The sequence below is a fragment of the Chenopodium album genome, chromosome 21 (assembly GCF_948465745.1).
Source record: "Chenopodium album chromosome 21, dcCheAlbu1.1, whole genome shotgun sequence".
Lineage (NCBI taxonomy): Eukaryota > Viridiplantae > Streptophyta > Magnoliopsida > Caryophyllales > Amaranthaceae > Chenopodium > Chenopodium album.
In genome coordinates, this window is record NC_137854.1 from 22324345 (window position 1) to 22350299 (window position 25955).

The 25955-nt window shown below is 39.2% G+C and overlaps 1 protein-coding gene across 1 annotated transcript; it reads right to left on the bottom strand.

Annotated features, from left to right (window-relative positions):
* Positions 1-8041: 8041 nt before the first annotated feature.
* On the bottom strand, positions 8042-23380 carry LOC145601598 (uncharacterized). The gene is made up of 3 exons (XM_081657642.1): positions 22961-23380; positions 20661-22801; positions 8042-8436 (listed from the first exon to the last, which is right to left on the bottom strand). The coding sequence occupies exons 1-3, from the start codon at positions 23294-23296 to the stop codon at positions 8265-8267; spliced, it is 2649 nt and encodes an 882-aa protein (XP_081513768.1). The 5' UTR covers positions 23297-23380; the 3' UTR covers positions 8042-8264.
* Between the last annotated feature and the right edge of the window lie 2575 nt (positions 23381-25955).

Here is a 25955-nt window from a genome sequence, read left to right on the forward strand (position 1 = left end):
TTTTCTTCTTTATTATTTATGTTCGAGTTAACGAGTTCGAAGAGGGGGGTGAATTTTGTGTTTCAAGGCGCATGGTCCATATTAAATTTTTAACTTTAGCAAGGAAAAAATTTTATGTAATAATTTTGACTTTGGCCGAAATACTATAAATAATCCACAATTTTTCGATTATTATACAATAATCTGAGCTTTGCTATATATCACTTTAGAAAATTCTCTCTACAAATGAGCGACAACCCCCTGCACCCTAGCCCTTCTAAAATGGTGGATCAATTGAATCGATCAAAAAAGAAACCAAAACGAAAGATTACTCATCTCTTGTCTGATAGAGAAAGTAATTCTGAGGCCCTACAAGAGGATTCTGCTATGAAAATTGAAAATGGTGGTGGTTTGAAGGGCCATTTAGGTCAAAGAACGCACCAAAATTCACCTATGCAACAACCGATGCCTCCACTAATTCATGGTACAAATGCCAAATCCTTTAGGGACCTGCTTAGAGACACTCAATTGGAGGCTGCTGCTGATATGGGAGACCATATTGATGTAGAAGATGATGATGTTTCTGATGATGATGAGGCTCCTGAGGGTGTCGAAGATAGTGCAAGGTGCCCTGTTATTCTCCTCACGAAGGAGGAAAAACGTGCTATGCGCAAACCTTGGAAGCATACGTTGATTATTCGAATGTTTGATGGTAGCCTCGGATACATGGGGCTTATGAAAAGGCTTAAAAGGAAATGGCAATTGAAAGGGGAATTGGTTTTAACAGACATTGGTTGCAAATATTTCATTGCAAGATTCAATAATGTGGATGATTATAATTATGTATTAACTCAAGGTCCTTGGTTAATCGATGATAAGTACCTTACTATTCGTAAGTGGACTCCTAATTTCATTCCGGAAGAAGCCTATATTAATGTTCTTACTGCGTGGGTTAGAATACCAAATTTATCTGTGGAGTACTTCGATAAGGAGTTCTTGAAGAAGATAGGGACAAATATCGGCAGAGTTAATAGAGTTGATAAGTCAACAGCTTATGCTGAGAGGGGGTAGTTCACTCGTCTGAGTGTAGAGATCGACCTTTCGAAACCTTTGCTAGCAAAATTCTGGTTGAAGGGAAGAATTTGGAGGATATAATACGAAGGAATTAAGTTATTATGTTATAAGTGTGGAAAGCTTGGCCATATATGTTGAAGATCGATGTTCTTTGAAAAATTCCTCAGATAAAATGGTTATTGATCAAGTTAATGAACAAATTAATGCTATTGATATACACCAGAAGGCACCTCTTGCTAGACCTGAAGAAGTAGACAGCTATGGGGACTGGATGTTAGTCAAGAAACTGGGTCGAAGACGTAACCCGAGAGTTAATAAGGGGGGTCCGTCTCAGGGGAAGGAAGCCCAAGGGCAAAATAAGGAAGTGGGTCAGAACCTTCCTAAAAACCAAGCTAAATCAACGGCAGGTATCGAGGGTACAAAATCGAGTTTTGATGTGCTTGGGGGTCAAGGCGATTTAGAGGATATTAATTTGGAAAATTCTATCTCGAATGATATAATGCAAGGAGCGATCAACTTGGGAACAGGGGATTATGTTGAAATTCAAAATATATCATCCCATAATAGTGAGGTAAATATGCCCACAATTAATCTAGGTGATAATTCACAAAATAATTTTGGTAATTATCCTAAAGCAAATACCTTTATTCATGGAAAAGATAATCATGGAAAGCGTGTTAGTAGCCAAAAAATATTCAAGAAAAAGGAGGCGTCTAAAGGCACCAAGGAAGCTACCAAAAATATCGAACCTCTTGCCCCAATAACAAATTTGGAAAATTTGAAAGAAGCTACTCAATTTTTTGCTACCAAAAATAAGCTAGGGAAGGAAAATAATACTGATACTCTTGTGAAGGAAGATTTTCAGAAGAACAAAGAAGTAACTCAAGTGGTAATTGACACAGCATCCCAAGATGAATCACCAAAGACACTCACACATATTTCCCCCACCATCAGATGTAGTCCAACGGACAAGATTCTTTGCGTGGGTCAACCTATGGAGAAACCATACTTGGGCATAGCCGACCCCCTGACAAACGTGTTGGAAGTGATCATGGAATCATGGATGGAGCCAATTCCGGAGCCAATGGAATTAGTAGTGACACTACGAATTCCCAATGAAGTGAGCCGTTTGATGAGACTCATCTCCAGTGCTTATGTAAGTTCTTTGCCTTCTATTCCTACTTTAATGGAAGACACTATCCCAAATTTAGCTCCAAATTCCCAGTCTATTTCATGCATGGTATGGAATGTTCAAGGGGCAGGAAGTAGGGCTTTTATTAGTGCTTTGAGAGAAGTGGTTAGAAATCATAGACCGAATGTGTTAACTCTTGTAGAAACTCATATGGGGGGACAACAAGATGAACGTATTTCTAATATCCTAGGCTATGCGGGTCATACTAGGGTTGATGCTCAAGGTTTTAGTGGTGGTTTTTGGGTGTATTGGAAACCTGATTTGGTGACAGTCGAACCTATTTACCAACATAATCAATACATTACTATGAATATTCGAAGGGTGGGTGAGGAGCCTTGGTGTTTTACAGCTGTTTATGCTAGCCCTGATCTGGTTAAAAGTGTTGATCTGTGGAATGAATTAAAAAATTTTACAATAACTCATAATAAGCCTTGGATGCTAGCTGGCGATTTCAATGATACTTGGTTTACTCATGAACGTAGTTCGAGTTGTGCTGAAACAACTAGACGTACTGCTAAGTTCAATGAATGGGTTGAAGACATGGATTTTTTGGAACTATAATTTTGTGGTCCTAATCATAGTTGGGCTAGAGGCAATTCAATTGAGACAAGGACTAGTGCTCGTTTGGATAGGGCCTTGTGTAACTCGGAATGGAACCTTCGTTTTGCGAATGCTGCTGCTAAAAACCTCCCAGCTGTGCAATCGGATCATTGTCCGATCTTGATATCCCCTAATGGTTTTGCTCCAATAGCATCGATTAATAAACCTTTTAAGTTTCAAGCGGCTTGGCTAACTCATGACCATTTTCGTGAATTCTTAGAGAATAAATGGGATAAAACTAGTCCGCTTGTACCTTTGTTGAAAAAAGTGGGGAATGAGTTGCAAGAATGGAATCGAGATGTGTTCCACAATATTTTCAAGAAAAAAAGAAATCTTCTTGCTCGAATTGCAGGGGTCCAGCGTAGTCTTTTTGAGCAGCGTTCGAGGGACCCACTACTAGAAAAAGGTCCTTTTTCGACGGAAATTTCCGTCGGTAAAGGGCTGAATTCCGTCGCAAATAAACATTCCGACGGAAATTCGTCGTAAAGCTTCGTCGGAAAAACGTTCATAGGAAATCAGCAAATTTTCGAGGAAAATTCTGTCGGAAACTCGTTTCCGACGGATTTAGTGGCCTTGGAAAAAAATTTGACTTTAGCTCATTGTCCGTCGTAAATCTTGATGATACTCTTGAACAGGAAGAATTATTATGGTATCACAAATCGAGAGTCGAATGGATATGTGATGGAGACTGCAACATTTCTTATTTCCATCTCAATACCATTGCACGTCGCTGGAGAAATAATATTACAACAATTAAGGATAAAAATAGTGGAGCTTGGCCATACGACTACTGATCTGACGGCCATCCACAGCCCAATCCCGTTTGCAAGATGGGGCATGGACATTTTAGGTCCTTACACGCCTGCTCCAGGCGGAAAGCGTTACATCTTGGTGGCTGTGGATTACTTAACCAAGTGGGTAGAGGCTGAGGCGGTTAAGAATATCAAGACATCAGACGTCATCTCTTTCATCTGGAAAAACGTCATCACCCGGTATGGTGTTCTTATGTCTATGGTGTTTGATAATGGTCCTCAGTTTGAGACGCCTCAGCTCAAAACTTGGTTGGGAGATCAAGGGATCTCAAGTTATTTTGTATCAGTCAGCCGACCCCAAGCAAACGGCCAAGTTGAAGCCTTCAACAAATTGATCTTAAACGGCATTAAGAAGAAAATTGAAAGAGCCGGTGGCTTATGGGCAGAAGAGTTAATCCATGTCCTATGGGTCATCCGGACAACAGCAAAGGGGGCAACCGGTGAAACCCCATTCCTCATGGTTTACGGTGCTGAAGCCGTCTTGCCCATTGAACACTACGAGCCGACTCTCAGAGTCATGCTATACGATGAAGAGGCAAACTGGGAGGCAATGCGCCTGGCTTTGGACTCACTTCCAGAACATAGGGGCAATGCCGCCTTGCGTTATGAGATTTACCGTCTGAGAATGACTACAGCCTACAACAAGAGAGTACACAAGCGTCCTTTGAAAGTGGACGTCCTTTGAAAGCTAACTCCAAATTGGGAAGGTCCCTACCGGATTTATGAAGAAGTAAGAGACGGCACCTACCGCCTGGAAACTCCAAACGGTAGGCGCCTGCCTAGAACTTGGAACGTAGATAATTTAAAAAAATACTACTTCTGAGATTTGTAATGTCTGTAAACAAGAAGTACATTAATGAGAAGTTACTTTTTGTTTTCAATTATGTTTATCTTTTTAAGTTTTGTACGCCGTCTGAGGCATTGCTCAGACGGGTCATTTGTTTACTTCTCCGAGTTTGATACTTGGAAATCAAATCAACGTCTATATAACGAGAGGCCAATGGCTAGATAATTAAGCTAAGCGCAAAACCGCTTAGTGGCTATACAGCCGGTCTCAACCTAGACTAGAGGCCAATGGCCGGATGGCTGCTTTTTCACAAATTCGCCCGTCCCAATATGGACAAAGGCGTCCGGCGACACCCCTCCGGGTGCAATCGTCGCAGAGAGAAGCCAACCTGCTTACTCTACGTACCAATGCAGGCGGCCACAATTGGACGGCCGAATCGGCCCATCCATATACCTGAACAGTCTAAGGAACGACCAAGTTTCGGAACCCGGATTCTCACTTAACATTTTTCGTTTTAAATTGCATACATCCTCGTTTGGGGCAAAAGAGTTGTGCAATGGCTATGCAATCTCTACCTAGACGGTCAACACCGTCTAGTTAGTGACTGGAACGCCTATTTATGTACGGCTGTGCACTTGGTTTGGGGCAATCACTACTGTGATTGATTGACTTGCAAACGCATCATGCTCTTTGCAGCATCAGACGTTCCCAAGTCAATCAACCAACTCCATTTGAAACCAACCACACAGCCGTCTAGGGGCAAGGATCGCCGCATGCTTTTGATAAGTTAGGCAAAAATCAGGTATATACGCAAACGGTTGTGGTGGGGCAAATGTTAACCGGACCCCGTCCGGGAAAAGAGAATAATTGTTGAATAAACATGGCTCCTTAGCCGGTAAATACATAGATACTCGGCACACAGGCCAGAAAAGCAAGAATTGGCATACTGCCGCAGATGAAAAAAAAAAGGGAATTGGCACACAGCCGCTGAAATTAAGCCCCCGCAGGCGGTCCCTCCTGGTCCTTCTCTCCTTGCTCCTCATTGTCTGAGGGAATCTCGAGCGCTCGACCAGGGTCGGGAAGATCAGGCTCAGGATGCTCGGTATTGGCCCAGACGGCGAAGGACTCAGGCTCCGGCTCACCCTTCTCTCTCAGGTATACCACCTCCTCGGCGTACTTGTGAGCCAGAGCCTAGACGCCATAATCCTTGTTTGGGTACAAGGCAGCCCAGGCGATTTTCATCCTCGCGTCATTATCGGCATCCATCTCAGCAACCAGGCGGTTCTGCTCCGCCTGCAAGGTTGCCCGGAAGTTCTCCTGAGCCTTAGCTCCTATAGTTTGGATCTTGTGCCGTCTGCATAGTCCGAGCCATTGTGTCCTTTCACAAACACGCAAATGGTCGGAATCCAAGCAAAGGGGTGGTTCCAACACCCTGAGATGGCACTCCCAATCCTAGACTCAGCCGTCCGTGGTGACCGACTGGACTGTAACCTAGGCTCTGCCGTGTGTGTTGGTGATGAATCCAGTTATTGCAAGAAATAAGTACAAGCGGTGTAAAATGAAAAAGAGTTGAGAGAGACAGAGACGGTACCTTTAGATTTGATATCTGAAGGTAGACAGGTCCGGCTGTGTTGATGAAAATGAGATTTCCTGACTTCCGCTTGACTCAGACGGATGACTTCTGCTCTCTCAAAGTTTTCTCTCTCGAAAGTTTTTGTGAACGTACAAAAATAATGAGGGTAAAATGGCAATATATAGAAGGTAAATTCGGGGGCAATCCCGTAATTTACTCAGAAGGTGAATAGTGATTTTTGGCGGTAAAATTACCACCAACCGGAGCGTGACGCGTGTCACAGATGCCACGTGGCATGCCACGTCACATCTGTGAGGGGCAAATGTTTAGGGTAACTTTACCCCGCCACGTGGTCCAGCCAGAGGATGACACGTGTCATTTCCAGGGTGGTCCAAAGTGGACCTATCCTTGCTTGACACGTGTCACTCCAGAAATATTGGGGAAATGGCGGCCTTCAGGCCCAAATCCCGAGAGAGCCGCAATGCGGCGCAGCCCACCAATAATTAGGGTTCTGTGACCTGATCAAGGGGCACAATTCCTGAGGATCCTATAAATAGGGAGATTCCCCTCTTTTGGAGGGCACGTTTTACCATTTTATTACAAACAGTCCCTTTGATAGAGACATCTGAGCTTGGAATCCGAGCAGATACCCACCTAAATTTCCGCACCTTTTTCTCTCCCTTCAAGTTACTAACTTGATCGTCAGAGGCAGAGCACCCACCAGCCGGTGTCTTCGTTTTTTTTGCAGGTACAGGCCGCACCGGACCAGTCTTCAAGTTGTAACTCTCCCGAGGGACAAAAACACCCAAAATAGTATTTTGGCCATAACTTCCTCAATATTCATCGGAATTGGGCTTATAATATATCGTTGGAAAGCTCTTTGCGAGCCCCATCCAACTACACTATTATTGAACCCTTATTATGGACCAAACTAAACTAGATTGGCTATTTTCATAAAATAGAGTTGGTTTTCAAAAACAGAAAGAAAGATTTTAATAAAAAAAAAACTAACCGCAACACTTGACTTTTCACACCTTTACTTCATTTGATTATGGTTCGACGATCACTGGGTCTGGTTTTGGGGAGACACAAATGGGTGTCTACAAAAACAGAAAGAAAGATTTTAATAAAAACTAACTGCAACACTTGATTTTTCACACTTTCACTTCATTCGATTATGGTTCGACGTGAAAGGTATTCATCATTGGGTATGGTTTTGGGGAGACACAAATGGGTGTCTACAGTGGGTCTTCGAATTTTTGCTTAAATTTGTGAGAAAATATGATGTTTGGAGAGAGAATTTGATGGAGATTAAGAATTAATGAATTTTGAGCGGGGAAAGTTGAGATTTGATGATGAATATGAAGAGAGAAGTTGGAGAAATGAGGTTTTTAGAGTGAAAAGTAGATGGGGAATGAGGAGAGAGAATATGAGATTTTGAATGAGAGGTGAGGAATAGTGAAAAAGGGTAAAAAGAAAGGGGAAGTATTTATACTCCCCGAAACACATAGGAAAATCTGTCAATGCTTCTCAAATTGAGTCATAAAACCTGCAAAACATGGACAAACACAAACAAAGAGGGGACAAGGCCGAGATAAAACATTTTCATTCAAAAACAGGTTAACAAGAGGGGAAAAGATTGCAAAATCGGATTTAAATCACCACTATAAGTGGTCAAATAAACCACTTATCAAAATTCGTAGACCAATGCAGAGGAGTCTTACGAGTTTTCAAGTGGGGTTAGAATTAACTACTTGGTGGCAACTCTTAAATTAAATAAACTAAAATTGTGCTCTTTTAGTGTGAATTACACATAAGTTATAGCTACAAACGATGGCAAATGATTGTTTAACTATTCTGTGATTGTCGAACAATCTATGGACCGGATCTATGGTTCAGTTCATCTTAATTAGTGATAGTCAAACAATATATGGCTTACACGCCAAAACGTTTCATTACGGTCTATCAATCTTATTTTCTCGTAGCATAAGATGATACACAGTATTAATTACCTAAAAAGTATCTGAACAAAATTCAAAACTTTCATAACCACTTCCAAGACCTGTGCAAAAAATCACAATATCACAGCAGCCAAAAAAAAAATAAAAATAAAAATAAAATCAGAAGACAAAATGGATCAAAGCTAGAAAATACAAATGGACATACAATGCCAGTAAATACAATGCACGGAGACGATAAAAAGCTCGAATCCTGCATCCAGTAGAAGAGAAGTCAATACATGATGTTTCATCTACCAGGGTTCGGAATTGAGAGGCTGCTTTCAAGCATGAAAGATAAATCGTGCATCTCAGAAATCAAAGTCTCTGCAACCGAGGACTTAAGATCCAATGCTTCCTTCGAGGTACTCTCACTCAGGTTCATTCCATTGATATCAGCCTTCACATCACCATGTTCGGTCCTACAAAGTAGAAAAATGAAATGGATTAGCTGCACACTACTTATTGATTCAAATCAATCAAATACAACAAAATTAATGCCAGGTGCCAACATTGACATTGGTTCATGATTAAAATAGGTGTTGACACTTGACTAAAGTTTCAAGTATAGACCAAGACAGACCTTAATAGTCAGCTAGCAGACATTAATAATGTCAATATCTTTACACAAATTTATCTAATGAAGTAAACAAAACTTTCCCTACCTCTCATGATTTTTTTTTTTTTTACTAAGATACACTAATATACCCGTAAAATAGCAGTCTCCTACCCAATCTCTCTATGCTACTCTTTTTAAGTGGTGATGCTGATTTTGCTACATCAAACGAAATTCACAACAGCTAGGGTGGTGATATGGAATTAAATGACCTAAATTAACAGATTTGAAGAGATGATTCAAATAATAAACCAAACTAAATACGCCAGATTGGGTGAATAAGCTTATCACCTACTCTCATAAGTTTTATCACAAAACTTAATGCTTTATTAACATCATATGGCAAGGCCGTGCGGAGTGCCTAACCTCGAAACAGTAGCTACTGCTTCGTTTCTCCCCAGTTAGCACAGCCGTGCTCAATCCGGCACGTCCGTGCTAGACGTCAGTGAAGGCTTACTGTCGGGCCAATTCTTATTTTCTCCGTCCTTTTTATTTGGGGATCATATAAATACCTCCCTTGAGCTTCTTTGAACACAGCTTCTTCTCTCCTAACTCCCTTAGGCTTATCATAATAGTTAGTGCATAGTTTTTCTCTCCTTTAGTTTAGATTTCCAAAAACTCAATCATAGTACAAGAATTAATGGAAGTTTGTTTTACCATTTTCAACAACTATTCTCAATCTAGAAGCATCAATTTTAGTAATTTCTTTCCTCTCACTTGTCAATTAATTTTCTGTTTTTCATCCTTGATTAACACTAGTTCTTGTTTAATCTTTGTTAATTGTTCTTGCATATTCAATCCATCCTTGTTTTATCTCTCTCTTAGTTTAATTGAATTCATGATAACCCTAGATTTAATTGTTAGAATAATTTCCAGCATATCATGAATTCCTAAGAGCCCTTTTTATGTAAGCATATTAATCCTATGTTAACTAGGTTTCCTAATTAAGATAAAACACAATTTTTTTCGTCACATATAAACTCTTTTTCTTAAGGAATAAGAAAAACCATGCAGCTTTCCTAAATCTATACTATTAAAATATAACCCTAGGTTCCTTTAAGCTCACATTTATTTGATAAAAATAAATTAAATATAGTAACAATATCTTAAATATCCTTGATATCCATATCAGGTGATATGTTAAAAAAATTCTAGCCATAATAAATGTATGAAAAGAAGACACACCAAGGCGCTTTATATTTTCTTGCGCCTAAGGCATGCCTTAATGAGTCTCGATGCGAGGCACATATAATAAACACTAATAAAAAATTCTAAAAAGTGAAAAAAAATATTTGTGAGCCTTAGTGTGCCTTGGTGCGCATTAGTACGCCTCATCAAAATCGCCTTGCCTAGACCACAAAAGGCGCATGACCCCTAGCGCCTTGCACCTTAGGCATACCTTTTCAAGCTCTGGCCATAATTTATCTTTATTTTCTCTCTAGAACATATTTAAGCGTGAAATATGGAACAACTATCATCATAGATTAATAGAAATCATATGTTCTAAAAGAAATATATAGCTTTTAATAAAAAATATCCCTCAATTCTATAATCATTAGTTTCAGTCTAGCCCTAGCAAAGCATTTCCTAAGAACCATTAGCAGCTTCAATTTCTAAACAATATTATCTCCTTCATTTGGCACAAAATAAAGAGATTCAATGAAATAATAAAATGTTACAATATTGATAAGTTTGGTGCCACTACATACATTCCAAAACGGAATCCTAGATTTATCTTACATTAGATACACTAAAAAGCTCATGGAAGATTGTAAAGCATAGTAGCAAAATAAAGCATGTTAGCTCCAATTTTCCCCTGTGGCCTTGTAGCTTAAGAATTGTTACTTTCTCCAATTTAATTGTTTATACTACCCTGTTCACAAAAGTTATTTACACCATTTGTTTTAGTCTGTTCTTAGCCTTAGAGCGGGAACTTTATTCTTTGGAGCAGGCACTCCGATTCCAAATTAAACAATCCATTTGGAGACAGAGCGCTGAACTTCTGCTTCCCGATTTTCGCTGCTTAGTTTTTACGGCTTAATATTTTCTATTGTCATAATTTATTTCATCCATATCCAAGGGTCCCGACTTTCATGCGATTTAATTAATGTTGATGTGTAAAATGGGGATGATTATTGGAGAAGGGCAGCACAGAAATAGGGGAAGGGTGGAAGGGTCTGATTGTTTTATGGGAGATTTTTATTTTTATGTCCTTTTTTTTTATCTCCTTTTGTTTTTATTTTTATTTTCTTTTACTTCTTTCTTTCATTTATCTTTAATAAGCTAATTTCTTTTATGGAGGTTGTAACATAAATACCCTTTTGGGGAATTTATTAGGACCAACTTTTAATCAACCTAGAATAGGATTAGATTAGGCCTCTCTTTTATTTTCTCTCTCTTAGGTCTTTAGGATTAGCTTAGAGTTTTCAGAGAGAAAAAAGTAAGAAAATTCAAAGAAAGATGAAAGATTCAGAAAATTTTTTGGTAACAAAATGAATTTGAAGAATCCTCCATTAACCAATGAGCATTCTTACTCTTTTTATTATTATTTATTGCTTTTATTACTTATATTTATTGCTTTTATTTACTTGCTTTCATTAGTTTAATCCTTTCTTTTAGCTTGTTAAGTGTTTTTCTTATTTAGTCCTTGATTATTTGTTCATTTTTTTTGGTTGCCAATTTTGCTAATGTTTTCATAATTTTCATGGTCTCTTTCTTTATGCTAGGCTAGGTTTTAAACTAAGGAAGGGGATGAAGGGGATACTGATGTTTATAATTAATTGATTGTGTTTAGATTCTAATTGATGCTCAATTTGTGAATATGGATGATGACTTTATATAACTAATTGCCCCTTTGATACTATCGTGCTCTTGATTAATTATGCGAGATGGAGTTAATTGAGAGTATAAAATTCATCCATGTTTAGTCTAGGGAGGTTGCGTCAAAGTTAATTAATCTAGTCGATAATTATCATGTTTGATTGTGCAATGTAAGTTAAATGGGTTAATTTCCCCTAATTGAGCTCAAGATTATTTATGTGCAATTGGTTGCTTGAATTCATCACTATGCCCTGTCCCCCATCCTTAGTGCTTTTATCTCTTTGGTAATCAATTTATACTTATGTGGATTTCTTTTCCAATTTACTTTCGACCTATTTTATTGCCTTAGTTCACTTAAATCTTTGTCCTTTAGTCCTTGTAATTCGACTCCGAAATTGCCACTACACTCGTTTAGGGTTAGTTCAGGAATAATAAATTTGTTATGATTTAAGGAGTTGCTAAATTTCATACCCTTATCAATTATGTGCTTAATTAAATCAAGATTATTTACTTAACAATTTGTAAGACTTTTTTTAATTTGGTTTCATGATATCTAAGACCAATTCTTTTAACTTGTTTATGCAACAATGTTCATCATACTTAATTTGTTATTAGACAGTGAACATGAAGTTTTGATGCATGTTTTTAGTGTTTTATTAATTGTTACCACCCCTCAAAAAACCACTTTTCAATATGGAAAAATTGAAATAAACAATCCAACTAATATTATTCCACTATAAACAGTCCCACCTATTATCCATGGTTGGTCAAACTTTGAGACGTGTTTGATATATTGGGTCGGGTAACTTGTTTACATTTTATGGTAGATAATAATATGCACATGTGCCTAGCACATGACATGAAAAGATGGAGATGAAGCTGAAGTATGGCTACTGGCTAAGAAAAGATGAGTTGCATAAATGGGAAAAGACATGATATTTTTATTTTTTCTAAGAAAAGATGGAGATGAAGCTGAAGTATGGCTACTGGCTAGCAGGGAAGTGAATGAAAGTTGGAGATAACTCAGGCAAGGGTTATAATAAGAAAAGAAAAAAAAAAAAAAACTCCATGTGATTATTTTTACTTATTGTAGCATGTAAATAAGTCACTAGGCCCAATATCATCAAATGAATATCAAAGTTTGGCCCAACCTAAGATAAACATAAAGTGGGACTGTTTGTAGCGGAATGACAATATTTAGGACTGTTTATTTCAATTTTTCCTTTCGATATTACCACCCTTTTAAACCTCTATAATACCACCTCCTATGTGCTTCTCTTGGTGCAATTAACCTGGTTGTCTTTGTCCTACTTTGAGTAGAATCTGTTTTTACAGTTGGCTTACTTACATTTTACTACCATCCTATGTGGATAGGTTTTTTCATCTTTTAAGAAAATTAATTTTTTTTTTTATAAAAACAAGTTTATTTTACTAGCTAGAGTCCTAGTATAATTAGACTTCTACCAAGAATTGGTTTAAATTTCTAGATTTATTATAGGTGTGAATTTTATTCTTTTTTCTGACTTGTTAAGCTCTCCTAGGTTTCTTCTACCAAGAATTGGTTTAAATTTCTAGATTTATTATAGGCGTGAATTTTATTCTTTTTTCTGACTTGTTAAACTCTCCTAGGAGTATTGAATTTAGTATAGGAGTGATTTGTAATATCTATATAAGGCTATTTTTTCATTTTTGTGTGTGTTTATTTTGGCTAGGAGAGCTTTAAAATCTGGAATATATTGTTTCAGATTTAAATTCTTGCTTATATAAAATACAGTCAGACTAAAATCCTTAGTTCAGGCGTAAAACCTAATTTAGAGAGTTATTGAAGTTGATTTGTAAATACCCAAAGCCATTCCTAAATTTTGAGAAAAGGTGAGCAAAGCCCTAAATCAGATTTAGAACCCTCAATTTTCAATGCGAGTGAACCTTGAACACTCCCTATGTGTTGTTATCAGTGCTCGATCATTATATTCACCGCCAAACAGTCAACCACCTTAGATTTTTATATACTTCGATCTCCTCCACACACACCCCCCCCCCCCCAAAAAAAAAAAAAAAAAAAAAATAACCCAACAATAAAATATGAAAAATAACAAAATAAATCAAAAGCTTTTTTTCTTGCTCTCCATATGGCCATAGAGCAGACTTGTACGGTAAATGGCATTTGCGGTCAGTGCTCCATATGATGCACTATCATGTTAAATTTCTTTGCAATAGGTCTTGATAGTCCAGAATTTTGGCATTAAATAGTTTATACTGATTCAAAACTTCCACTTTCATGAATTATCCAATAAAAAGTCACAGAAGAATTTGCAAGAACCATATCCCAATTCCCTGCAATGACCCAACTCAGGCCACCTATCATCCATACCTACGGCAGGAGGCAGAAGCATCAGATGGAAGCAGCAGAGCAGCAACAAAGCACCACCAAGGTGCCCACTACCCACAACAACATCCCTTAGCAAAAGGACTAAAGCTGCAAGGGGACCATTACTTTATCTGTGCTATTTTGGAGGCACTAGGAAGAAGACAAAGATAGTTGTTGTAGCAATTGAGGCATTGACCACATTAGTGTAATAACTAGTAGTTATATAGCAAGAAGTAGTAGTAGTAGTAAAAAAGGCATTCAGAAAATTGGTATTGGAATACTTGGAGATTGATAGCCCAAAGCTATTACATTTGTAAAACTCAACCTTTTGGTTATTATCTATCGGAAACACTAGTCTTCTTCCATTCTTGAGTCACTTTCTTTGCTATTTCGCACACTGTCCGTTGCATTTGGTACAAACACGCAGCGAATCGAGGCACTAGAAGGTCATTTGATCGTGGTTGTGTCGAAGGTGGACGGAGGAGAAAACTCCATCCAGCACATCCTGACGAAGACTGTCACTGAGAGAGTATTGTGGCTCTCCAACAGTCGTTGTCGGAAAAGTTCACCAAACAGCAGGAAGCCGAGGCGCAGCGGCTTGAGGGGCGGCTCAACTGATTTTGGAAGGACCACAACCAACAACCAGCCTTGGAAAGAAACAGCCAAGACAAGCTCTTCGACGAAATCAGGGGAGTGATGACGTCACTGCAGGACCGACAGAAGCAGCCGGTCGTGGTGGAGGATGAAGCGGAGCAACACTCTGATGCCGGCGGAAGCCTGGTTTGGGACTAGACTAGGAGAGGGGACCACCCCGAGAACCACCTAGAGAACTGTACCGGATCCGGTGAAAGTGCCGGGGGTCGAGGAAATCGGAAGCTAGACAAGTCGGTGTTTTTCGAGCGCGCCGAGCAATATATCCAATTCTACTGACGGAGCATGAACAGCTCTAGGCCGCGGTAGTATCCATGGAGAATGACGCCTTGAGATGGTTTCAATGGGAGAACCGTCGTTGAGGGGATGGGAGGATCTCAACCCACTCCTACGGTTGCGGCCTACTAACGCCAGTACGCTCCATGAACAATGGCTCGCCGTGTCACACACTTCGACGGTGGCGGAATATCGGAGAGAACCCATAGAGAAGGCGTCTCCTTTAACTCATGTGCCGGAGAGAATAATAAAAGGCCAATTTGTTAATGGGTTAGGGGGGACATACGGGCTGAACCGTTTTCGTTTGACAGGCCATGGATCTTGCGACCGGAGTTGAAGAGAGAAATCGGATCCATGGGTCTAAGAAAACAAGCGGGGCTTTTGCGAAACCTGGGTCGTACTCATATTTCAACAAGAGCCCAGCCACAACAATATTAGGTGGAGTTAGGCGACCCAATCCATTCCCTATCGGTCTAACTTTCCATCCAACAAGGTGGGCCAAAGTTCAATAAGGTCGGTGTGCGAAGGATGTCTAAGAAAGAGCTGCAAGTTAAATGAGCCAAAGGCTTGTGCTTTAAATGTGATGGCAGTGGGGCCTAAACCATGTGTCAAGCCAAGCAATTTAGTGTGCTACTAGTGGACGACAAGGAGGGAGAAGGAGGTAAGTTGCTAGCATTAGAGAGGCCGGAGTTAGAGAAGGAGGAGGCGATATCGACGGTGATCTCTATTAATTCCTAATTCCTTACTGTGACTGAAAACATTGAAATTAACGGGTACCATGGACGAAGTGGATGTGGTGGTCAGTCGGGCGACTCACAATTTTATTTCCACCCACATCGTGAAAAAGTTACGAGTGTTGGTGGTGGGGAATGGGAATTTTGGGGTGTCGTTGGGAAACAACGATGCGGTGAGAGGGCATGGGCGAAGGTAGGAGAAGGAGTGGACATTCCTGAGGAATTTCTGCCATTGCAATTAGGGAACTCAGACATCATACTTGGGTCCAGTGGCTCGAGAAACTAGGGTAGTGCTCACCAATTGGAAAACTCAAGAGATGAGTTCCAATGAGATCAGCATTAAGGGGGATCCTTCCCTCAATTGAGCGGGAATTACATTAAAAGCAATGATTAAGTCGTTGGTGAAGGAGGAAAGTGGGCTTTTGGTGCAATTAAGTCAAATGGAGGAGCTTCTCCCGAGTTTCTCCAAGGTGTGTTTGATACTCCGGAAACGAGTGAAAGGGGACATTAGCACGCCATTGTACTCAAGGAGGGGAGTAATCCGGTGAGCATGAGACCCTACCGGTACCCTCAATTTCAAAATGACGAGATAGAGAAGCTCCACCTGGAAATGCTAGCCGCCGAAATTGTTAAACCATCTACTAGTCCTTTTTCGAGCCCGGTGATACTTATCAAGAACAAGGATGAAAAAGAGACCGTTCCCGACAAGTATCCGATTCCGGTCATCGACGAGTTGTTAGATGAGTTCACCAGGGAACAAGTGTTCTCTAAGCTCGACCTCAAAGCCGGCCACCACCAAATATTGGTGAAACCCGAAGGCACACCCAAAACGGCATTCCGTAATCACGAAGGCCATTATGAGTTCTTAATAATGTCGTTCGGATTAACCAAAGCACCTGCCACATTTCAATACTTATGAACGAGGTATTTCGCCCTTACATAAAGTTGTACTTGTTTTCTCTGATTATATTCTAGTTTAAGCATTTGCAAGTAATCTTAGCCACGTTAGAAAATAATCAAATATTTACAAATATTTGCTTATTTGTGCCACATTATTCCAAAGCATAGGGTAGCAGTAAACTAAGAATAAGTTAGATCCATGATTAAGTGGCCCATTCCTAAAACATTGAGAGAGTTAAGGGGCTTTCAAGACCTAACGGGCTATTATAGAAAGTTCATTTCACCTTATGCCCATATAGTTAATCCACTCACCAATCAATTAAAAAAGGATAGCTTCAAGTAGACATTAGAAGCCACGAAAGCCTTGGATAGATTAAAAGAGGCGATGTCTTTTGCCAAAACTGAGTTTTCGGAAATTGTTCGTGGTAGAGACCGACGCCTTGGGTATGGCTTAGGGGCGGTGTTGATGCAAGATGGAAGGCCAATCGCTTTCTATAGTTAGGTGTTGGGGCAGAGTAAATCGGTGTATGGAAAGAAATTAATGACGGTTTGCTTGGTGTTGGAAAAATGGAAACACTATTTATTAGGGAGGAGATTCATTGTTAGGAGTGACCAACAAAGCTTACGCTTCATCACACAACAAAGAGAAGTGGGTATGGAGTATCAAAAGTGGATCCGGATGCTGATCGGGTTCAACTTTGACCTTCAATACAAACCCAATTCCTCCAATAGGGTCGCGGACGCCCTGTCATAGAAAGGGGGAGGATGAGGATGAGGATGATGATGCGGTATTGGCATAAATAGTGACTACACAAGGGGTTGATTGGGTTCAATTGGAAGAGGAAATTGCGAAGGATGAATTTTAAAGAAGCTGAAGGAGGATATTTTGCAAGGTGAGGATATTTTGCAAGGCTATTCGGTGGAGCAGGGGTGGGTAAAATACAAAGGGCGAGTTGTGATACCACGAAACTCGGCCTTGAAATTGAATTTGCTCTGGGCCTATCACGATTCGTCGGAAGGGGGGCATGGTGGTGAGACGAAAACTTACTTGTTGGCGGCTAGGGAGTGGTTTTGGCAGGTAGGAAGAAAGACGCAGCTGATTATGTCAAAGCTTGTGGAGTGTGTCAAAGAAGCAAGCACTCTAAACGAATTCCGACGAGTTTACCACAAGTCTACAATCTCTTTCAATTCCAGAGGGAGTATGGGAAGACATTACCATGAACTTTGTGGAAGGGCTACCTCGATCTAAGGGGGTTGACACCATCTTTGTAGTGGTGGACCGCCTCTTGAAATATTCTTACTTTATAGGGTTGTGATGAGGTGTTCATTAAAGAAGGGGTGCGCTAACACAGGTTTCCGGGCAGCATTGTGTCCGATCGTAATCGAGCTTCTTGAGTGTGTTTTGGAAGGAATTATTTCATTTACAATGAACTGATTTGCGCTGAAATACCTCGTACCACCTGCAAACTAATGGTCAATCAAGGTGGTCAACAAAGGATTGGAGACTTATCTTAGGTGCTTTGTTGGAGACCAACCTAAATCTTGGGGTAAGTTTACCATGGGCCGAATTTTCATACGATGACTCCCTTTCAAGTATTGTATGGCAAGGAACCACCCAAGATAATTAAGGTGCGGACAAGTCGGACAGCAGTTGACTCGGTGGAAGAAGCGCTAAAAGAGCGGGATGTGATGTTGGGTGGGTTGAAACATAACCTGATTCGTGCACAGCAGATTATGAAGAAAAGTGTCGATTCTAAGAGAAGGGATGAGGAGTATTAGGTGGGAGAGTATGTGTTCTTGAAGCTTCAGCCATATCGGCAACATTCATTGGCGAAAAGGTCGTTTGAGAAGCTGTCAACCCGTTTCTATGGGCCGTTTGAGGTGATCCAATGGGTGGGCAAGGTTGCAAATAATCTAGCACTACCGGACAATTGTCGAATTCACTCCGTGCTCCATATATCCATATATCTGAGCTTAAGCGCGCAATAGGTGATTAGCCGAGCTCTGGTACCATACCTGGAGTCAAATCATCCCTGACTTGGAGTTTGTAGTGGAACCGGAATCTGTGATGAGCAGTAGGATTGTGTAAGGGAAGGGGGGAGTTCAAGGAGCGCCGGAAGTTTTAATTAAATGGAAGGATACACCGGAGTTTGAGGCCACATGGGAAGAGACTACATCGATCATCAACCGGTTTCCCGATTTCCACCTTGAGGACAAGGTGGTGCTTTGGGAGGGGGGTAATGCAATGACCAAACTCAGGCTAGCATCATCCATACCTACGGCAGGAGGCAGAAGCATCAGATGGCAGCAGCAGAGCAGCAACAAAGCACCAGCAAGGTGCCCACTACCCACAACAACATCCCTTAGCAAAAGGACTAAAGCTGCAAGGGGACCATTACTTTATCTGTGTTATTTTGGAGGCATTAGGAAGAAGAGAAAGATAATTGTTGTAGCAATTAAGGCATTGGCCACATTAGTGTAATAGCTAGTAGTTAAATAGCAAGTAGTAGTAAGAAAGGTATTAAGAAAATTGGTATTGGAATACTTGGAGATTGATAGCCTAAAGCTATTACATTTGTAAAACACAACTTTTTACTTACTATCTATCAGAAACACTAGTCTTCTTCAATTCTTGAGTCACTTTCTTTGCTATTTCGTACGCTGTCCGTTGCATTCCCCTTTCTAGATCTAATCATATATGTCTGAAAAGTGACAGATTTTGTTTTCTAAAGTATGCACTCACACTAACTGAAGTAAAAAGCCTCATACTAAAGGATGGGCGACAAAAGTGAAAGGGAAAGAAAAGGAATCTGCCTCGAGCAATTTCTTAGGATGACTATTGAACTTTCTATATTCAAATTTCACGAAGTGTATAGAATACAAGGGATTCTGCTAACTGAACTGCACACCTTTGATAATTCCACCCAAGAATATGCTAGAGATCAGCAAGTTCAAGAGAAACCAAGTGAAGAAAAAGAAAGAAAAACAGAGGAATTAGGGATAGATATTAGTATTGAAGAACAGAATATTCAGCAATACACCTTCATTCGAGAGGAAGGAGCTCTCCAAGACAACTTACTCAATTCATTTCATAGATACATTCCCCCTCACCCTCATCCCTTATTAATACCCAAAAATCAGCCAAAAACAACTAAGCAAGCCAGCCTACAATGACAAACTCCTAACAAACTTCCCTGAGATTACCACTCTACCCTTCACCACAAAACTGAATGTAACCACCTGACAGCTCAGCAATCTCTAGAGCATCTGATTATTTCTTGATCCTTCTAGCATAAGTGAAGCGAATATCAGACTTAGGCCGAGTCCTTGCAGAATACACCCCTAATCAGTAATCACATGGAGCCAAGAAAAATTAGTCACAGACACTTTCCCATACTTTTTTTTTTTTTTCGTAAACTAATATGCAATCATCTCCCTAATCCAAAGAAATGTCCTTGCTCCAATTGAGAAAAAAAAAAAACCCTTGGAGCCACCCAAGGAAATCCATGAAATGAAGATATTCCTGCCCCACCTATAGAAGAGAGATCCTCCTTAAAGCTCCAAACCTCCTTAGAACTCCTTCATTTCAACTGTCGCGATACCACAATTATTGTACTACAAGCCCAATGAATCGTTTCATATTCAGTTCCATAGAATAATGGTACAAGAAGAAATGAAGTCACATTTTGAGACCTTCAACAACATCAATTTGTTTCCTACGTCACTTTTCAAGAGCATTACGCTAATCATGTTTAGTTGGCTTAAATAATCAGTTGTAAGCTAACTTCCCCACACATTAATAAATGGTGAACTAGAAGAGACCCTAAATTCTGTAGAACTAAAATTCAAACATTTTAATGGATTTTTCTGAGTTTTCCAATTACGTTAAACAAAGCAACAAAAATAAGCAAGTGCATCATTGCAGTCACCAAACAGATTGTGACAGAGTCACAGAAAGGCCATTTAAGAATTAGCTAAACATCAAATTTAGTCATTATTCATAAGTGGAAACACGCTCAACATGGTAGGCTTACTAAATGTAAAGAGGACAAATTCTGCCAAAATATTCTAGTGGGGTGGGGGAAGGAATGAAGGCTTCACACTAATGCACAAATTGAAGCTAAATCATATACCTATCTTTATAACAAACGTGCAAGTGTCATAAATTAATGCATGGTCAATCTCGTCGTTATAAGATAGGAAGAAGACATTTGGATATAGCAAACAAGAAACCAACTTAGACTGACATTGAAAAGAAGAATTAGATCACAGCACACATACCTAACCAAATCAGGACCCTCGCTTGGTGAAGATGCAACTGCGGCAGAACCATTTTGATGACTGAACAGTCCAGCATTTAGGTCCAATGGCATCGAGTTATTAGGGCCCACATAATTTGAATTTTTATTCAAGGAAAGCAAGTTTGATTCTGGTGTTTTTAAGGTTGCAACCGCAGTGTCTTTACCAACTTGTGTACTTGGGGAGCTAACCATAACATTCCATGTATCAAATGGATCCCCATGCTCAACAGCTTTCTTGTCATCAGGTGCATTAGCTGAGCTAGGAAGGTTTCCTTGCAAATAACTTAAGCTCATAAAATTTGTCCATGCACCAAATGAATCGTCATCTTCACGAGTGGATTCACCATCATGTATTGTAACTCCATCACAATGATGTCGATTGTCAGGTTGAATAGTGTACTGTTTACCGCTGTCACTAAATCCAGAAAACGAATCACCATCTTCACTGCTCAATTTATTTCCAGATGATCCTGCTACAGCAACTTGATGCTGCTGCTCCAAAACACATGTTGTGCCCCCAAAATCACCCCATGAACTTAATGTGCTATTGTCATCAATCATTTTTAGACTGTTAGAAGCTGTCTCGAAATCATTCTGATCTGAACTGCTCTTGGTATCAATTGGTCCCAAAGAACTATTTCCTGCTGGAATTCCCAAGCTTCGGAAATCACTCCATGAACCAAATAGATTATCATCCTTGAAAGCTGCTTGATCTTCTGTGGTTCTTGTATTGCAACTTTGAGGCTGATTTGCACGACTAGATATCATACCAGGAAAGTCATTCCATACCCCAGATGAAATATTATCATTAGTAGTTGGCTTAATGTCAGGAAAACCACCAGATCCTGCTAAATAACTCCATGTATCAAGCGATTTATCATTCAACAAGGTCAATGAATCATTTTGATGACCATTTCCCTTCACATCTACCACTTTGAAATTGACAGCTTGCTCCTCTTTGTTCTCAACACCAAGTCCAGCAATATCACTCCACAAGTCAAATGAATTACCAAATTCATTAGCAGTCCCACTTGCAGGTAACTTGCTTTCTCCGCCTTGCAACTGACCAAGTTCATTATTTATACCCAAGTGTATATCATTACTCCATAAACCAGTTTTATTATTCTGGGTAACACCTTGATATTCTGAGTGGGTACCATCCAAAGGAGCAAGATCACCTGTACCAACATACTGCTTTGTTTTATTATTATTGATCTGAAGATGAGTCTCTCCTCCACTACTTGGTGTTGTAAAATTGTTCCAAGCATTATCAGGCTCTGTAAAAGAATTGTTAGGATGTTTAATGTCTTTAGAAACCACAAAATCAGTAAAATCATCAAATGGATCAGATGTAACCAGTCCACCACTACTACCAATACCAGGCACAGTTGTACTGCTTGGTTCGCATTGACAAACATTATCACTCGTAGACATCCTAAAATCCCCCCAGTCATCAAAAGATTCATCACCATCTCCCTTGTCAATATAATGAGAATTGTATTTGACAGTAGGCCGTGGATATGCGGGCAACAAATCGAAAGAAGCGTCGACTGACTCAATGGCCTTTCCACCACCTTCAGCCAAGAAATTTCCTTCAGATACCTTAGGGTTTAAAGGGGGTTCAGACTCCGAATTACTCCAAAGATTTTTGCCAGAAGTAGTCAAATTACTAGCTGATTTCTCATGTCCAGATTCTGGGAAGGCAGATTGAAACTCAGCCCCCCAATCAGAAAAGGACTCGCCGTTCTCCCCCTCACCCTCACCAGACCTTAAAACAGCCTCAGTAGACTGCGTGTTTTCAAACAAACTAAGACTCCTATCTCCTGAATTTCCACTACTTTCATTTCCTATTTTTCGACTCGTTACCATCTGTTCACTTCCAACTCTAACTCCATGATCAATACAATCTTGAGCTAAAATTTGTTCAATATCTACACCAACCAAGCTCAAAAATCTTTTCCCAGGAAGCCGTTCTTCATTCCGCACGCCTAATTCCCTCAAATCATCCAGCCCTTTTAGCTGGAGATCGAGATAATCCGATAACGAGATTTCCTCCTCTTTGAAAGAACTCCGCCCTCTATTACCAGATTCATGATCACCAAGTGGTATTCCTACTTTTTCCTGCAACCCCATTTTTCAATCATATAACTACATATTCACAATGCAATTTCCAACACAATAAAATCCCAAATAACATCATACAAAAAATTAAAAAATAAGAAAAAATAAATAACATTAACCAAAACACAACCAAAAATTAGAAAAACATAGTTTACTTACACATCCATCCAAATCAAGCGACGTCAAAAACCACTGAAATGCTACAGTATTATTGAAACAAATTGGGTGACGGATAATATCATGCAATTGGGTATGCCCACAATAAATGCAAATGATTGATTCAGAACCTCGCAATAGCTCACCGCTGCAATTATTACATCGCAAAGAATCAACAGAAGGATTCGATCCAGAAATAGCTTCTTCAAGAAACGAAGATGATTGGGGAGATTCAATTGAATGATCGTTGAAATCGAGAGACTCGAAACCAGCTTCTTTCTTCAGCAAGATCTGAACTTGTTCAATTAGATTGGGGGATACAAAGTAGTTGTTCTCCATTAGAGAGTTCAATTGAGAAGGATTGATAGTAATTCAAGATTTATACATGAAAGAAATGTGTCCTCCATACAATTACTAAGTATAATTATGGATCGTATCACGGAGATATACTATCGTTTATTTGGGTCGTCTATACGTCTTATTAGAGAATGCTATGGAACTTTGGGTTAGTAAGTAACAATCCGGAAGCCCCCAAATAAGGTTTGGATCAATAAAGAAACCCGAAGCCCAAAGTGGGCCTTAGGGTGACCGGCCAAGAAGGGAAAGGGGAGAGGAAAACCCTAACCTAATTAATGATAATGTGATTATATTAATTGGTGTTTAGTGAAAATAAAATATACGGTATTCACTTTTCTGAAAACAACGTAAGTTTTTCCTCTATATTTTCTCTCTAAAACTGGTTCTCTACTCCAAGAAAGGTGAAAGGTTCTCCCGTCCAACTAGCATTGGTGTAGTGTTGATTCAAGCCGGTGGACCGAATAGAGGAGTCGCATTTGAGGCTCTGTATCTCCGCTAGAGAAGAAGATTACTAAGAGGATTCAAGCTACAAAGGTTAATTCTAAACTAATGTGATCCTTTATTTGTATATGCATGAGATCCTGTTTAGGTGCGTATGAATGAGATTCATGAAATTCCGCTTAAAGTACCTAAAACCGTACAGTGGTATCAGTTAGCCCCTTGCATATAATTTATTGGTCACGATAATATGATAATTTTGATGTGTGAATTGGGCTAATTTTAATTCGATTAAGGGGAGGAATTGAATTATGGATTGAATAACCTTACTAAAACATGATTTTAATTGAGTGGAATTGATTAAATTGTGAATTTAATTACTCAAATAGCCTCTAACCCTAATATTTTTGAGAACTCTTAAAGCCCTAATTTTCGAATTTGATGGTTATGAACCCTAATTTTCAACTTTAATTGTTAAATTAATTGTTAAATTCATATACCATAATCTATTTTTCATATTTAAAATTGGTTTAGATATGATTATTTAATTCATGTAAAATTAGGGGTCGTGTGGTTCGTAGAGGGGAATCGGAATGGAATGAAGAAAGGGAATGAAGGAGAAAGGAATGGATTCCCCTGACTTTTCCTTGTTGTTTGGTTTTGTCCAGGAAACGGAATGAGCTGCTCATTGATTCCCTTTGTGACTGTTTGGTTCAAGCGAGGGAATCAAATTTTGAGTTTTTAAATTATTAAAATTTTGCTCAAAAATAAAACCCGTTTCTTCATGAAACTTGAACTTGTTTTTTTTTCTTTTTTTAAATACCATCAACCTGTATCGTCGTCTTTTCCTGTAATATGTAAAAAAAAAAAACATAAAATATCTCCAAATAACATCTTTCTACTTCCATAAATTACAAATCCAAATAATCACCTCTTGGTGAAAATAATACCAATACAAAGTACTTGTTCCTAGATAAAAGTTCATACCAAAAGTGTTCTAATAGGATTAACATTCAACCCAAGTCATTGCTAATAGTGCTATCTAGATAAAGTTCATGTCAAAAGTAGTAGCTTGTGAATAACACCTAATTCAAAACCATACATGAAAGCACCACACAAGATTTAAGCATTACCATTTCCACTTCCTCGTAGAAGACTCTTAACATAAGCACTTTTTAAAGCGTCGGGACACTTTGAAAATATCATAAGCTTGTTTGGTTCTACGGTTAGAATGTTAGCCATCTCAAAAACTTGGGTTTCTGTGATACCTTCAAAATTGAAAGAGAGTAGTTCCTCTAGTACTTGCTCCTTCTTTTCAACTAATTTTTGCTCTATTTCATCCACACGCTGTTCACGATCATCAGTGCGTGCCATCACATTTGCCATAGTGGAAAGATGAACATTCATGTCTTTCACGAATGCTTGTAAGCTAGCCAACTCATTACTTCTACCACCACCTTTTCCTTTCTTATTTCTTTTGGAACTTTTTTCAGTCTTCATCTTTTTTGAAGGAGGAGAAGTAACGGTTTGAGTGCCATTACCACTAGCAGCAACTCCCTCATCATCACTTGAATCGAGTGTCACCTGTGGGGGGGCAACAGTTTGCAAATTGTTGATTGCTTCAACAAAATCTTCATCTGGTTTTCCAGTTGCATAATCCTTGCCATAAACATTCATGAGTTCATGGAAGTGGGGAAATGAAACTCCATACAAGTTTTTGCAGCTCAGATGGTTCTGAAAAACACAAAAATTCCCAAAATGCTCAAATATACAAACTCATGAAATCTGATTTTCACTTATTAAATGCTTGCAATCTGATTTTTGCTTATAAAATGGCAGAATATGATTTTTCCTTCTGTATTCTGTGTGACAGTTGAAAGATTTAACGATGACAGAGCTTAAATATTACCTTTCAGCCCACAAACTTCCTGTTCATATACACTAAAAATAACAGCAAAATCTGAACTAATTTAGTTGTATATTCACTAAAAAGATAGTTAAGGCAGCATCATCTCTTGTATGGCAGAATCTGATTTTTACTTGAAGTCACACAATTGCTTAAAAACTTAGAAACTGATGCACTCGAAGACACACAGTCCTTTAATTCTTTATCAATAAATAGCAAAAATGCTAAGCATCCACAACTATAGGAATATATATAAAAATAGCAAGTATTCAAAATAGCAAATGACCTTAAAAAAGT